The 14,706-nt window shown below is 54.9% G+C and overlaps 3 protein-coding genes across 3 annotated transcripts; 2 read left to right on the plus strand and 1 right to left on the minus strand.

Annotated features, from left to right (window-relative positions):
* Positions 1 to 365: 365 nt before the first annotated feature.
* J4E92_008364 (uncharacterized protein) lies at positions 366 to 1,031 on the plus strand (the record flags this gene model as incomplete). The annotated part of the gene is made up of 1 exon (XM_051499716.1): positions 366 to 1,031. One exon carries the CDS (start codon positions 366 to 368, stop codon positions 1,029 to 1,031), a length of 666 nt encoding a protein of 221 aa, XP_051350092.1.
* Positions 1,032 to 3,339: 2,308 nt separating this feature from the next.
* On the minus strand, positions 3,340 to 4,451 carry J4E92_008365 (uncharacterized protein; the record flags this gene model as incomplete). The annotated part of the gene is made up of 2 exons (XM_051499717.1): positions 3,340 to 4,061; positions 4,133 to 4,451. The coding sequence occupies 2 exons, from the start codon at positions 4,449 to 4,451 to the stop codon at positions 3,340 to 3,342; spliced, it is 1,041 nt and encodes a 346-aa protein (XP_051350093.1).
* Positions 4,452 to 8,600: 4,149 nt separating this feature from the next.
* Positions 8,601 to 13,190, plus strand: J4E92_008366 (uncharacterized protein; the record flags this gene model as incomplete). The annotated part of the gene is made up of 1 exon (XM_051499718.1): positions 8,601 to 13,190. One exon carries the CDS (start codon positions 8,601 to 8,603, stop codon positions 13,188 to 13,190), a length of 4,590 nt encoding a protein of 1,529 aa, XP_051350094.1.
* Between the last annotated feature and the right edge of the window lie 1,516 nt (positions 13,191 to 14,706).

Raw genomic sequence — 14,706 nt, forward strand, 5'->3', positions numbered from 1 at the left:
ACATCGTCGGTCTTGTTCCCGTAAATACTTAGATGGTTTGCTACCTACAAGAAATAAATACCCATTCAGCAGTGTGCTTCTCAGTTGACGCCGGCTCGATGACATGGCAGGCTCATGTCGTGCATTTCCATCGATATCTCAGGACTATGATAAGTCGCACAACGTTAATATATCACCATGCGCTCTGTACCCTGATTATGTGCCGGCGGTAGTCTGGGGGTGGAAGACAGGATCCCGCCCAGCTTTGACCACCCCGGCGCGGAACAACTAAAAAAGTTCGGCATCGCTCCACCAGGAACGGCCAGCACCGTGCCAACGCGAGCACCACAACAGGTGCACGCCAACCCACACACGCCAATTCCACAATGTCAACATGTAAATCCCTCCTCCGAGCCTGTCCCTCGCAACAACGGAGCACGCCGTCGCTCCTGCCCCTCACGCAATGCCGCTTCGAATCCACAACCCGGCGACACAGAAAACTGCTCGCACTCCCCGAAGCCCCATCCTACACACCCGACCGCTCTGCGCCCACACTGGTCTTCAACCCCCCGTCCTCGGCGCCGAATGTATACCACACCCCGCTCAAGTTCCTGCCCAAGGAAGATAAGCGGAGAACGATGTACGCTGCCGCCCAACAATACGCAACCAAACTAGCGCACACACGCCAATCCTCACCCATTGCCGCACCCGGCACGCCGCTCAGCACAGAAGCGTTTTTGCCGCCGCGCCCCTCTGCATCGCTGCCTGCGCCGCTGCGGAAGCCGTACGAGAAGACGTATCATCTCAACGAGGAGGATATTGCAGAGATTAGGAGGCTGAGGAGTGCGGACCCGGATACGTGGACGAGGGTTAAGCTGGCGGACAAGTTTGGCTGTAGTCAGTTTTTCGTGGGTATGGTGGCTAAGAATGAGAAGAAGGCGGAGAGGGTGGAGAAGGAACATGAGGCGATGAGGAGGAAGTGGGGGACGAGGAGAAGGGAGGCGAGGGAGGATCGGGGGAGGAGGAAGGTGCTTTGGGGGAGGGACGCTTAGATGGATGTTTTTGATGGGGTGGGGAGTGTATGATCTCGGCTTAGATGGCTTGGAGCCTGGGTGGCTTGGGATATAGAAATGATGGGGATGTGGTATACGATATGTGTAAAGAGCAAAGGAATATTCGTAGTCTGGTATATCATACTACCGATTTTGAAACACATACTGATCAGACCTGTCTGTGAATCATGTTCTAAAGGGTATCATCCCAAGCCGTTGCAAACGCCAGACACCTTCATGAAATACCACGCATCACCTCCCACCCTCCCTTTCCATCTCAACCCCCTTCCCTACCCTGAAAACAAACCCCTCGCCGTCCCTCACCCCCACACCAACCCTCCAGCACTCAAACCGGCCTCGACTAACCACCTCCCACCGCTGCACCCTCTCCTTCTCAGCATCTTCCACACTAATCGCCGGCGCAAACTTGAGCACATCCACCCGCCGAACTGCCAATCGCGTAACAGGCGTACCCTGAGGCCACGATATAGGCAACGACGGCCGATACGAAGACAGCAAGTTAGACTGCGACGTCAATACCGCAGTGCAGGAGAGTAGCTTGCCCAGTTTCGCAACGCGCGTGGTAAGCTGTGCCGATGCCGTTGCAAGTTTATTCGAGGAGCTAGATACGGTAGTACTGGTATTCCGTATCGACCAGACGAACGCGTCGATGTCTTCGAGGATGAGGGAGTGGATGCGTCGGTGCATACTCTTGTGTTGAGGGGTTTTGTTGAGCAGGTATTCTGGTAGGGAATCGAGGGTGGATAGGAAAGAGGACCAGGAGGTGGGATGGAAGATGTGGAGGTGTGGGAGGGCGGTTTTGATGGCGGATTTCATGGAGGCTTTTAGGGTGGCGGTGATTTCCTGTTCGGTTGTAGCGAGGCTGGTTTTGAGATGGGTGGACATGACTTCTACTAGTCGGGGGATGCTGAAGTGGTGCAGTGGGTCGAAGAGGATGACGGCGCTTTCTTGGCCGTGGAGAGGGGTGGAAGAGAAGCTGCGTGGGAGGATGGCGTAGGCGATGATGAGGTAGATGAGTGAGGTCTTTCCGGCTCCTGAGGCGTGATGGGTTGGTGGTGGAGAGATGATTTCGAGGATTGGTGAAGACGAGTTTAGTATTAGGCGGTCGATTTCTGGTATGTTGAAATGAGAGGTTTGGGCGGTGTTTGTGTTGTTGGCTCTGTTGGAATAAGCATCAATTAGTAAGTCGCGAGAGTAAGAACGGAGAGAAAAGATTAGGTGAGTTGTGAAGAATAAACGTACATTCCATCTCCCTGCACCATAAACTCCCGCAGAGACTTGAACAGCTGTATTTTCGTCAACATTACTCACCTCGCGCATCGAGCGTGTGTCGATATGACATACCTCGCTCAGATCCTCCACCTCAACTTCCATCAACAACTTCCCACCCAGCCTCTTCGCCCCATCACCGTTCATTTCCATCTCCCATGCAGATCAACCCCTGATCCTTTCCAGACCTTTCCAAGCACGACCCTACTCTTTCAATATCACCTCCCCCGCGCAATGGCGCCACCAATCTCCACAATCCCGGTGACCGACTTGGAAGCTTCGATCAACACTCTGCCGTCGGGCAAACGACGGAATCCACCGGTCAATCTGGGCGACTGCGCGCTCAAGGAACTCGTGCAGTATAAATGCAACGTAGAGGCGCCGAAGAAGAAGGGCGGTGTACCGCAGATAATATGTGAGCCGCTGGTTCACTTGTTGAGAAAGTGAGTGTTGGTGGAGTGAGGTGGGAGGCATGAGGTCTTGGCACTGGAATCAGCAACCGGGAGTTGGTGTTATCAGGTTGAGCGCATGGCTAATGAGATTATAGGTGTTCAGGAGGTTTGACTGTGGAGACTACGGCGTGGGAGGAGTGGAAGGCGAAACAGGAAGGTGCGATGGTTGAGCGATGAGATCGAGTCACCACTCATGGCCCTACACAACATCACACGTGAGGTGGCTGTCTACACAGGAGAGATGATTGTTATACATGTATTTTCAACTACGAGATCTAGCTAAAGATTCCAGGAGTAAATCCAATCTAGATATGAACTCGATGGGATGAATAATGAGTTCGCATTGACCAAACTTTGTGTAGCCTTCAGCTACGCTGTGTAGGGGAGCGAGTAGACTATAGTACAACTTGCAACGAAAGAAAAAATAGACAATCAACGCCGCCTTAATGCCTAAAACGTATCTCGAAGCCGCGCGGCCGAAATGCAGATACCCAAACGCCTCGCTATCAAAATGCTGTAAAACGACTTTTCTGAAGGTGTCGCCGCCATTGACCGGCTGTGACGAACTATGAGACGCCCGTCGCGGATTTCCTCCAGTACTTTTGGTCGTAGTTGACGTGCACGCCTTCTTCCAGATTGACGTTACGATCGGCGGTGGGCTGCCGTATTGGAGCGTCTTGATGCGTGTTGTAGTCATCGTCGTCTTCGTCCATTTGAGCTTGCCGCCGCTCTTCCTCCTTCTCTCGCTGGTTCTCTTCATCTAGCAGGTCTGTCATGGCGGCTTGCCACAGTTGGTCGCTCTCTTTCATGCGCCTACTGCGCTTCCGCTTGCCAACATTTTGCTTCTGCACTCCTGCCTTTTGCGCCGCCATGAGTTTTCGCAGACTCTGCTCGGCAAGAACGCCCTCTTCTGTCGCCTTCTCCCTGATTTTGCGCGGGTCATTTTCGCGTTTTGTGAAGACGGGCGTCGCTGTGTATGTGTGTTTCGACGGGAATCCAGGGAAGTGTTTTGGTATGTATGGACGCGTTTCTTTGTCCGCCTTGCCCGAGAGTCCGGGGCCTAGCAAGGACTCGGTGTCGGGCGGCGGAGCTTCTGGAGGCGCGGGAGGTGCAAAGTAGGGCTGTAAGACAGACGGCGGGATCTCGCCTGTGTCGAAATGTTGTTCGAGGGGCGCAGAGCCGCGTAGGCCGGCGGATGTGAGGGCATAGATCCAGTCGTGCGCGACCGTTTCGGTGCGTCGCGAGCTGATCATAGACGTGCGTACTTGTGTTAGAAAGTTGGTCATGTCTGTGACGAGTCAGTCTGGAAAACTGCAGTGGGCACTCGCGGCCAGTCTCTGTCGCAAGGTGAAGCCATACAGGAATCAACCAGCGCCCGGAACTCCTCCAACGCGTCCGGACGCGCGCTCTCGAAACCGATGCCTTTACATTGGATGGCTATTGCGCGCCGCAGCTGCTGGTCGAAAAAGTCTTTGCTCTCGCCAAAGACATCGTGCTCGGCGCTGATGGGGTCGGCAATGTGCTGGATCGGCTGCGTGTGGTGCAGCGCCCGTACGACTTGTCGCTTCTTGGGGTGCGGCTCTCCGTACGTCGGCGCATGGTCCGCATCATGTGCCCGCTTCATGCCTGCGATTGCGCCCTCGCTGCTGGCGCTGGGGGATAGTATGATGCCTGGCATATGCTGCTCGTTATCGCGGATCCGGTGGGAGGGTACGCCGTGGGAGCAGGTTGCGCACGCGATGGTGGTTCCGGGGACGTCTCTATCGGTGGGTAAGGGCGCAGACGGGAGTGAGAGGGCGCATCGGTTGCGAAAGGGTGCCCTCGCGATGGGAGCGGACGTGCAGGCGCGTATTGTTTCTTATTCGATGGTATTGTTCCTTTCACCTGCCTGCTGCCGTTGTTCTTCAGTTGGGTCGGGAGCTTCCAAGGCGCGGGACGCTAGGACGCCTGCCTTACGTCAGCAGCACTGCGTTCTCCCGTCGAACCACCACACCTTCAGAGAGCCGCCGACGACACCCACCAGCTCCCGCAAACCGCACCCGCGCCCCAAAACTCTCCGCTCTCCCGAACCCAATTCCGCAATGGCTGTCAAACCGATCACCGGCGTAGGTGCTGCCATTGAGTGCCGTGGGCCGTAGTGCGCTGGACGCTAATGACTGGACTGCAGATGCTCCGACGACAGGTCGTGCTCGACCTCTCTGTCGCTATGGGTGCGTAGGAATCGGGCAGTGCATGGCTGCTATTTTCGGGGCTCAAAGAGCTCTGTAGCAATGCGCGCGTCAGCTCTGGACATCGGCTAACAGCAGTCACAGGTCTTGGCCTCACTGCCGGCTACGGCTGGTGGTACGGTACGTGAATCAGTCACAGGCGATGCGACTGCGCTTCCTATCCTTGTTACGCCCATACTTACTGTCCAAGGCTACCACGTCCCTGCCGTCCGTCACCGTGACGCCTTCTACCAGAAGCTCGAAGACGAGCGCGCATCATCTCTCGGCCAGAAATAAGCGACTGCCCTTCGCGAATCGACATCTCCTTTGTATCGACAGGTCACGAAAGCATAGAATGGGCATAGCTGGGGATCAGATGTATCATAGGTGGGGGGATCTCTCGACAGCAAGCCAAATCAGACTCCGTCAAACGACCCCACGTATGCGTCCTCACGTGTAATGTGCTTTGTGACTACGGCTCTCCATACAAATACCCAGTCTCGTCGCTCTTGAACAGTGCTACTTGTTTGTGAAATGACGGCTCCACGCGCTCACAGTCGTCGACATGATTGCTCGAACATGTGATTCTTACGCACGCCGCTTCATTGGATTTGAACGTTCTGCACGTCAGAAAATGGCCGTAAAGTTTAGGCTTTTCCAGAATACGATGTGATCCGCATTTACCCATGCCTCAACACGAGTCTGATAAACTTGGAGAAGGTTATCGGGCGGGCTTGAACTTCGTCATATGCCTAAGGTTTACAACCCATCGAAGGGCGTTGTTCATCGGATCCGCGGCGGCATCATTTCGCTCCTTCCACGTAAAGCCTTCACATGGTGGCAGGTAAGGCGGTCTTGAACAATCATCTAGAGTGAATGCGCAGTCTCACAGCACATAGAAAGGGGGCCATCGAGCGTGCTCATGTATTCCTGAGGCATAGACGAGACGTACAGAGTGATGACAAGGCTGTTGATTTGGGAGGGGTATGTGACGATGAAGATCATCCCGATATCGAATTAGGTGCACCCCATTCAAGGGAAAAACTGAACACATGTCTTCGCAGAACAATTACTAAGGAGAAAGCTAAGAAGTCTGCATTGCCTTACCAATCTACAGCCTCAAGATCTCAAGGCGATGTAGACTTCAGAGCCTTTGTCCGGTTTTCCCCTTGAAGGGGTGTGGGTGCGCTGTCTTCTCATAGCAACGGTTGCGCAGGGATGATGGCAAAAAAATAAACATAGACGGTTGTTCGCGATCGATGGTCGTGAGCTGAGGGTGAGCGCACGGACTCATCGTGGGAGTTGCTCCTCTCTTGGAGTGTGGTTGCGAGCTCCCATATAGCCCGAAGATACCACTCTGTGCATGCCCTTCACCGAATTTCGCCAGTCACAAGGACTGTGTAGATTGCCCCGAAGCAGTAAAGAAAGGCATCTGGCCGTGTTTAAGTTCGATGCAATTCCGATGCATCGATGATGGTGGTTACAAGTCGTCTCACTAAGCGTGCACGAAACTGTTGATAGGCCGTTGTGACGTATCAGGCCAATGACGGAACGCGGTGGATCACGAGGCGCGACGCGACACGTTGTATGCTAGATTGTTTCTTCATCACGAACGCAAGAAATGAACGCAAGAAAGGCCGAATGCTCGACTGCAAGACAAAGCAGCGGTGGGGGGAGCAGAAACGTGTCAAACGCTGGATGCTATTGGCTGGCGTCCGGCTTCATTGTTCCCTGGCGATCATGCCCAATCCATGGGACTGACATGGGACTGCAGGGGGGCTTTCCGCCAAGGATCGACGCGAACCAGAGACGGAAGGGGCAGTGGCGGAGCAAGCGAGACTTGTGTGAGAGGAGGTGGCCTCTTGAATGGGTAGGTGATGGGTTGGCAGCTCTAGATGCGGAGATGTCAAGAAAAAGCAGTGTCAGGGATGGAGCGCGTATGAGGGAGGGCAAGGTGACTGCTTTGACAGCGGCGTTGTTGGTTCGGAACGGGGTGGAGGCCCATAGTCCTGTGCCATAGCGTCCGGCGCTTTAGTGCGAGATGTGGATAACTAGTCCTTCACCATCTTTTAGGGCAACGGGTGGCCGATCACCAGCGACCTGGAGGACGAGTACGAGGACGTCAACTTTGACAGCTTTCAGTGGCGATGGTATATGGAGGCTTCTATACTCGTCTTGATATTCATATACATGGCGAATGAGGAATTGCGCGATTGGCAGCTTGCATCCATGGGGCTGCCATGTGTCCTTGATAGGGAAAATGGACGAGATGATTTGAATTGAAGGCGTTATTGCCCTGATCACCGCCTGGCGCAGATGACAGCTAAAGCGGCTAGTGAGCGATGGTAGTGGAAAAAGCAGCGGAACCCTCGCAGGGCATCAGGCAGATGGCATGGCGCCATCTAAGCCACAGGGCTTCCTGACGTTTGGGATGAAACCGAACAGTCGTCGACACGCACACCGGGCGCCGCATCGTAGAGCTACCAAAGTGCTCAAACATAACACAGAGCAAGACGACGAACGACTGCAAGATGAGAGCGACGCTTAGACCGGCCGAGCGGGGAGGAGGGAAGACGAGCAGAGCACATGGTTCGTCCTGCCACCAGAAGTGCGGAAGATTTGGCGGGTCCCAGCCAAGCGCTAGTGCCGTTCATTCGACGAACCTGTGAGACCTAGTCGTCGACAGAGATGGGGGGCGCAACAGGCACCCGCTGGATCCGTCGCCGGCGATGGGAGCAACTTGATATACATGAATCAGACATGCAGCACGTCGTCAGCGCAGCAAGTCGTCGTGCGCATGCCTCGACAGCTGTTCCTTTGCACTGGGGGCATGACCCAGGCGGACCGGGGCAGGAGCGTTGGAGGGCCTACCAATTGCAGGCTAGCGGATAATCCCTGCAGTTTGGACGAGGTAGGTGCGACGGGCGCGATTGCTGCACCTGGGCTGCGACGCACGCCCATTCTGTCGCCTTTCGCAATCTTCCTCGCTCACCCACCCACCAAACACGTCTGCCTTTGCATCTTAGTATTTCCTGTTGCGACGACATCTTCACTGCGATAGCTGTATCCTGTTCCCATGGACACGTCGTCCTGAGCCCTGCAGCTGCATCATTTAGGCGCCGTCGTTTGGGTCCACGGGTGCTGCGCTAACCTTGCGCCCTGTCCGCAAGTGTCGATCAGTCTCGAGCCGCAGCTGGCGTCGTCCTCTCGAGCCTCCGCCTTTCACTCACCTAAGCACCTAAGCCTCACTCCAGGTGAGCAGCTGTGGCCCTGCCTTTCCTCGCGTCTTGCCCATAGAGCCGCAGGCCCAGCTCTCTTCCACGACACCCGACACGTTTTCCTCTGTGGCCGCTTCCATCTTCTCCCACGTCACCGCTGCCCTCGCCGTTGCCGTTACCGTCACCGCCCCCATCCCAGGTCTCACCAAGTCGTCTACTCGGCACCAGAAACGACGCCTCGACGCCGGAGTCGTCCCACCGCCCGCCGCGCACCTGAAACTCTCGGCCTGCATGAGTGCTGCTGTTCACTGCACATCCGCGGCACTGCACCGCTGCCTGTATCTTGCGCACCTCCGCCAGCCTGCGACATAGCGCGCCCGTGGCCCTTCGCGCTCCACCACCATGAACAACCCCAACATGCAACAGAACGGCATGCAACAGAACCGGGCCACCGCGGGACTCCACCACTTCATCCAGCACTATCGCGTGCAGCAGCAACAAGGCAAGATCCCAAATGGCTGGCAGCAGGGCACGCAGCCGGAAGAGCGCGGTCAGCTGGCCCTCCAGTTCTTCACTCAGTACCGCCTGCTCAAGCCCGAAATCGCCGAGGTCGAGTCTATGCGCGCTGCCCTCCAGTTCGAGACGCAGACCTTCATGTCTTCTTCGACAAAGGACCAATACGTCTCCAACATCAAGCAAAAGCTCATCGTCATGACGACTGCGCGCCAGCAGCAATTACAACAACGCATGCAAGGCGGCGTTCCCAACAACATGAACAACCCGATGAACGGCATGAACCCCGCCCAGATGAACCAGATGAACATGATGAATCAGATGAGTCAGCAAGGCGCCAGGCCCGGAGGCCCCCAGTTCAACCCGGCCTTTCCGAATGCCCAACTCCAGCGGCCCATGCAAGTTTCACCTGTGCCTATGTCACAAGGGCAGTCTTCTATGGGTGTTAATGGGGCCAACCCCGCCAACATGCCCCAACAGGGACAAAACAACCAGCAACCGAACATGCAACCCAACCAGCCCACACAGAATCGTCAGGACCAACTGATCATCAACCAGTTCGCTAAAAAGCTCATGGATACTTGTAAAGAGGAGGTTCGGCTCAAATTCGAAGCTGATATTCGCGCATGGCCCGAGGATAAGAAGCAGCAGCTGCTCGCTCAGGGTATCAACCCTCTCTTCCTCCGTTTCCGACAACACGCCGACATGCTCTACAGAAGAGGCGCCCTCAACCAGCAGGGAGCTGCGCAAAATGCCGGCGCCATGCAGGGAGCTGCTCAGCCGAACCGGATGCAGGCCCAGCAGCTGGGCATGAATCCACGTCAGCCTAATCAAGAGTTTGATTTCACTGAGATAGCAAATCGGCAAATGGAAGCTATGCGCAGCCAGGACCAGGGCAACACAGTAGTGCCTGCAAGCAACAACCAGAATAACGGCGGTCAGATGGGCGGCTTCCAGGGCCAAAACGCACAACAAAATGCATCACAAAATGCCATGGCACAGCGCCAGGCTGCTGAGGCATTTCACCGCCAACAACAGGCACAGCAGGCGCAACAAGCGCAAGCACAAGCTCAGGCCCAGGCTCAAGCTCAGGCTCAGGCGCGGTTGGAGCAACAACGGCAGCAACAGGCGGCGCAAGCACGCAACCAGCAGAACCAGATGCTCCAAGGCCAAATGGGCGGTCTGAACATGCCCCAGGGTTCTCAGGCCAGCCCTGCCATGCCTATGCTCAACCGGCCGATGGCTCCACCGGGACAGGCAGGACCTCCTGGTACACCGCAACAGCAACGGCCCCCTCAAGCCCACGTTCCCATCATGACGCCTCAACCCGGACAGACTGACCCCAACCTGTCCGAGCTTATGCGACAAGCGCAACAAAGAGCTGCCGCCGTACAGCAGGCCAACCAGCAACCGCTGACTGATCAGGTTCGCATGAACATGATGCCAGCCGACCTAGACCCGAACGTCAAGCAGCAACTGCTCAAGGTTCCGGAGCCTCAGTTCCGCGTAATACTACAGAGCTACATGATGAATCTTCGTCGCAATGGCGGAATTCAAAATGGAGCCTTCCCCCCGGGTCAACCCAATGCTGGGCAGCAAAACTTGCCTTTCAATCAACAACCGCAACAGCAGATGCCGCCTAATATGGGCGGTCCCATGATGAACCCCAACATGCAGCAAGGCATAAATCGTGGCTTGAACCTTACGCAGCCACAACCTGGGGCTGGACTACAGCCTCCTATGGGAGCACAGCGTGCGCCAATGCAGTCTCAGCAGCAACGCTTACAGGCGGCTTCCAACTTGCTACGAGCCAATCCTGGCATCATACATGCTACTGACCCCAAGCCATTTCCTCCGAACGTTTTGAACAATAACATCCGTAGCAGTCTTCCTCCGGATGTTAGAACATGGCAGCAACTGAAGCTGTGGGCTGGCCAAAACCCCGCTCTCGTTCCGGGTGTCGACAGCCAGAAGCTGCTTATGCTACAGGTTCTTCACTTCCAAGACATGGTGCGGAACTCTAACCAAAATGGACCGGGTCCCAATGGCACACCACAGCCTGGCCATGGCATTGCCCCGCCGGCGCAAGGAAATCCTAATCAAGGTCTTCTGAGGAATCCCCCACAACAACCGAACATGCAAAACATGCTCCAGGTCACCCCTCAAGAATTGGCACAATTCCGGGCAAGAATGGCAGGCCAGCCACAAGCCAACATGCCAGACGAGCAACTACGAGGTCTGATGATGTCCATAAAGATGAAGAATCTTCAGCATCAGCGGCAGCAACAGGCGCAGCAACATTTGATGCAGCAGCAACAAGCCCAACGCGGTCAGGCGCAACCGCCTGCGAACATCGCAGTTCAGCAGCAGCAAAACAACCGTCCACCGACTGTACAACCTCCAGCACAACCAACCCCTCAGCCCAAACCAGCGGCCAGACCTCCTCCACCACAATCACAGCCCATGCAACCACAGCTATCCAACAACAACAACAACAACAATGTGAACAAGGGCACAAAGCGACCCAACGAGGACACTGCCGAGTCAGGCGCAGATGCAACACCACAGGCCACCGCCATGGCTTCGACAAAGTCTCAACCCGGGCTCAATCTTACCCATGAGCAAATGTCGAAACTTACCCCCGCCCAGCACGCTCAGTACAAGGCACAGTTATTGAAGGCTCAAGATGCCTCCAACAACAAGATGCAGCAACAACGGGGTGGTGTCGTCAACCATGAAGAACTCCGACAAAGAATGGCAGACCCAGCGAGGACCCGGCAATTCAAGCAGCTGATGGACGAAGTAGAAAAGAGTATCCCCGCCAGACCGCCAGTACAGCTGCCGTCGCAGATGCGAATACCGCTACAGCGATCGTTTAAAGAACAACTCAGCCGACTAAAGCAGGTGGATCAGGCTCTACGCATTTTCCACGCTTCGTACGATTCCTCTGAGCCCGAGCAAGTTATCCGCCAAATAATGACATCTCGCGTGCTGTTGTACCAGCAGATCGACCTGTCAGATGGCACGCTTCGCCCTCAAGTCACTCTGACTATTGAAGAGTTCAAGAACCATATGGGCGCAACACTCAAGTTCGTTAACAAGATTATGGAAAAGGTCAAGCAGCAAACAGCTGGTCAGCAGCAGCAGCCGCAGCTCCAGGGTGGTTCGAATGCCCCGCCCGCTCAACTTAATGCCGCAAATCTGAAAATCGTAGAACAACAAAACCGCAGCCAGAAGCCGCCTTCTGCCCCTACCACCGACCGACCACCGTTCGCCATCGGAGCTGACTCAGGCCACGGAGCAGCACACTACTTCGAGGGAGCGAGACCAGTCACGAATCTGGTGCTGCCGGAGAAGAAGCGCGCAAAGCTTGAGGGTAGCCAATCATCTACTCCCGGTGCTAGAGCGTCTCCTCGAATCGGTTCAGGTACAGGTAACTCGCCTGAACTGAGAAGACAACCGCCCCCTGAGAAGCAAATGCCACAACGGCCAACTTTCCGATGCAACGATGCGAGTTGTGAATTCTCTGTAAGGGGTTTCGATACCCAGGGTGAACTAGAGGCGCATAGTCAGATACATGTCAAGGTCGAGAACCCGATGCAGTTTGCTCTCGACTCCATGGCGGATTACCTGGATATTGACCAGAAGACTGGCGAAGCTAAGGTCGACCAAAACGCTGCCAAACGCGCCTCGAAGCCCGCGCCGGCTGTTCCACGAGCAACTCAACAGGCTGTTAAGCCGGAGCAGACCCCCGGCGCTTCGAACAATGCTGCCACTCCAGTCGGACAACAGCCGGCAACTACGGCGATGGCGCGGGTGCCAACACAAACAGGCGTTAAGGACTCACCGTCGTCGAATCTGCTCAAGACACCCCAGGCGATGACCAAGGTGGCTACACCTGGCTCGGGTGCCCGTGGCAAACCCACACCGGCCAGCATCCCCAAATCTGTACCCAAGGAGCAGCAAGCAACAGCTCCGGAGCCTGTGGTTCAAGACGAAGAGCAGACACCGCAGCAGCCCATGCTGCCAATGTCTCTTCTTGACTATTCCTACGAAGATACCTTTGCCGCTCTCGATGCGAACGGGCCTTTCACAGTCTTCGATCTCAAGGACGAAGATAACACGTGGGCACTCCGCTCCCGGCCCGCTTCACCATCCGCCACGCCCGAGTCGTCTAACAAAGACACGCCTTCCACACGACAGTCAGACATTTCCGAAAACGACAATCTCGTTATCAATATCGATCTCAAGGATGCCGACATGCCGGATGCATGGCACATCAACATGGCTGGTGATGTCCTCCCAATGGATATGCAACTCTCTGAAGACCTGCAGAATCTGGGCGTTGTTCTTCCTCCCATGGACAGCGAAGACATGATGTTATTCCCTGACTATGGTCCAGGGACTATGATGGATCTCGACATGCTCGAGAAGACCATGGACAGCATGGGTGGAACACTTGATCCATCTATGCTTTGAGCCTCATTCTTACAACCTTTTTGGAATCCTGTTCCTTTCCTGACGCGTACTTCTGCGTCTATTCTTTCTCATCTCTTTGCCTTCGGGCGCTGTTATGTATCTGCGATGTACCATGATTTCACTCGCTTTCTGTTTATACTGCGTCACTTTGCACGGTGTTCGGATTGATTACGGCCTAATATACATGTATGAGCAAAGCTTATTGATTGGTATGGGGTCAAGGCGCTTTTCATGTTGCAATGGGAAAAGCGGTATCTCTACAGCATTGGGTTGACTTTTGTAACTGGGTCTCGTGTTTGGATTACTGTTTTCTGGTGTGGATATTATACCCCGTATCTTCCTGTCGCTTCCGGCTTCTGCGGTGCAAGGGAAGCAGTGTCTTGAATCTCTATCATTGTTCGTCTTTGTAACGAGTGCCATGTGTTGATGTTTTGCAGTGAGACGACATGTTTCTGAATCGAAGCCGTGCGAAACGTTGGAAAGGGTAGACCACCATCGTACCTTTCCCATGCCATGTTAATTACCTAGCAGCAATCTCAAGCTGCGGGTACATTATAGGCAAACTCTGTGACGTAGCGCAATCTTACATACGCCATGAATACTCACAATTGTTCTCGAACACGCTGCGTTGTCAAAGGCCCACCTGGAAGCACGTGTACCACGGTATACCCAAGAGCTGAACATCGTGGGTGCGGGGTCCATTACACCCTTCTCCGCGCGACCTCCCTACACGACCCCGCCAAGCATCCGCTGGTACACATGACGGCCACCCCATCATACTCACGTAGCTATCTATCTAGGCTGCTCGGAACGAGGGCACAATGAAAAGGTCGGCGAAGACCCCTTTGCGCCGCGCAAACCATGGTACGCATGTAAAGATAACGTTTGGTTCGACATGACATGATGCAAGGCGCGTGTCATGGGCAAGACCAACCCTAACAAATTGTGTGCAGCTGCAAGCCCGTATCCATGGTAGTAACACTCATTAGTGTTTCGGCGAAACAAAGCGGAATTCCCAACGCCGTGTTCCCTTCTTTCAAATTTGCCTCTCCCAACATCAAAGATCTGCAATTATCATGTACAAGTGGCGTGCTAAGCCCGAGTATGATGCGAAAAGTTACGAATGGCAAAGGAAAAAAAGAATGGTGGAGAGAAGAAAAACATACTCTCGTGGTAGTAATGACGTTTGCGCCCGCTGCCTCCGGGATTCCCGCTTCCCCTTGCCCTGCACTGGGCATTGTTGATGACTGACTGGCGGGTATGCAGGGCATGAGGCTGAGCAGGCGTGGCGAAGACGATGTTGGCAGTTGCTATTCTCGGCATGCTGCATGTGGGTGGTGCCGGGGGGATGCCACGCGATGATTTTTTTGTCGAGAAGCATGGAGACGTGTCAGTCAGCGTCTTTGTTGGATTGCCTGGGTGCGCTGTTGGACAAAGGGACATAAGGCAGAATTTTGGATTCATTACTGCGGCGGTAAGAGAGGGTGGACTTTAGGTGTAATGGCGTTTCACTGTG

Source organism: Alternaria infectoria, assembly GCF_024043175.1.
Source record: "Alternaria infectoria strain BMP 0036 chromosome Unknown scaffold_16, whole genome shotgun sequence".
Taxonomy (NCBI): Eukaryota; Fungi; Ascomycota; class Dothideomycetes; order Pleosporales; family Pleosporaceae; genus Alternaria; species Alternaria infectoria.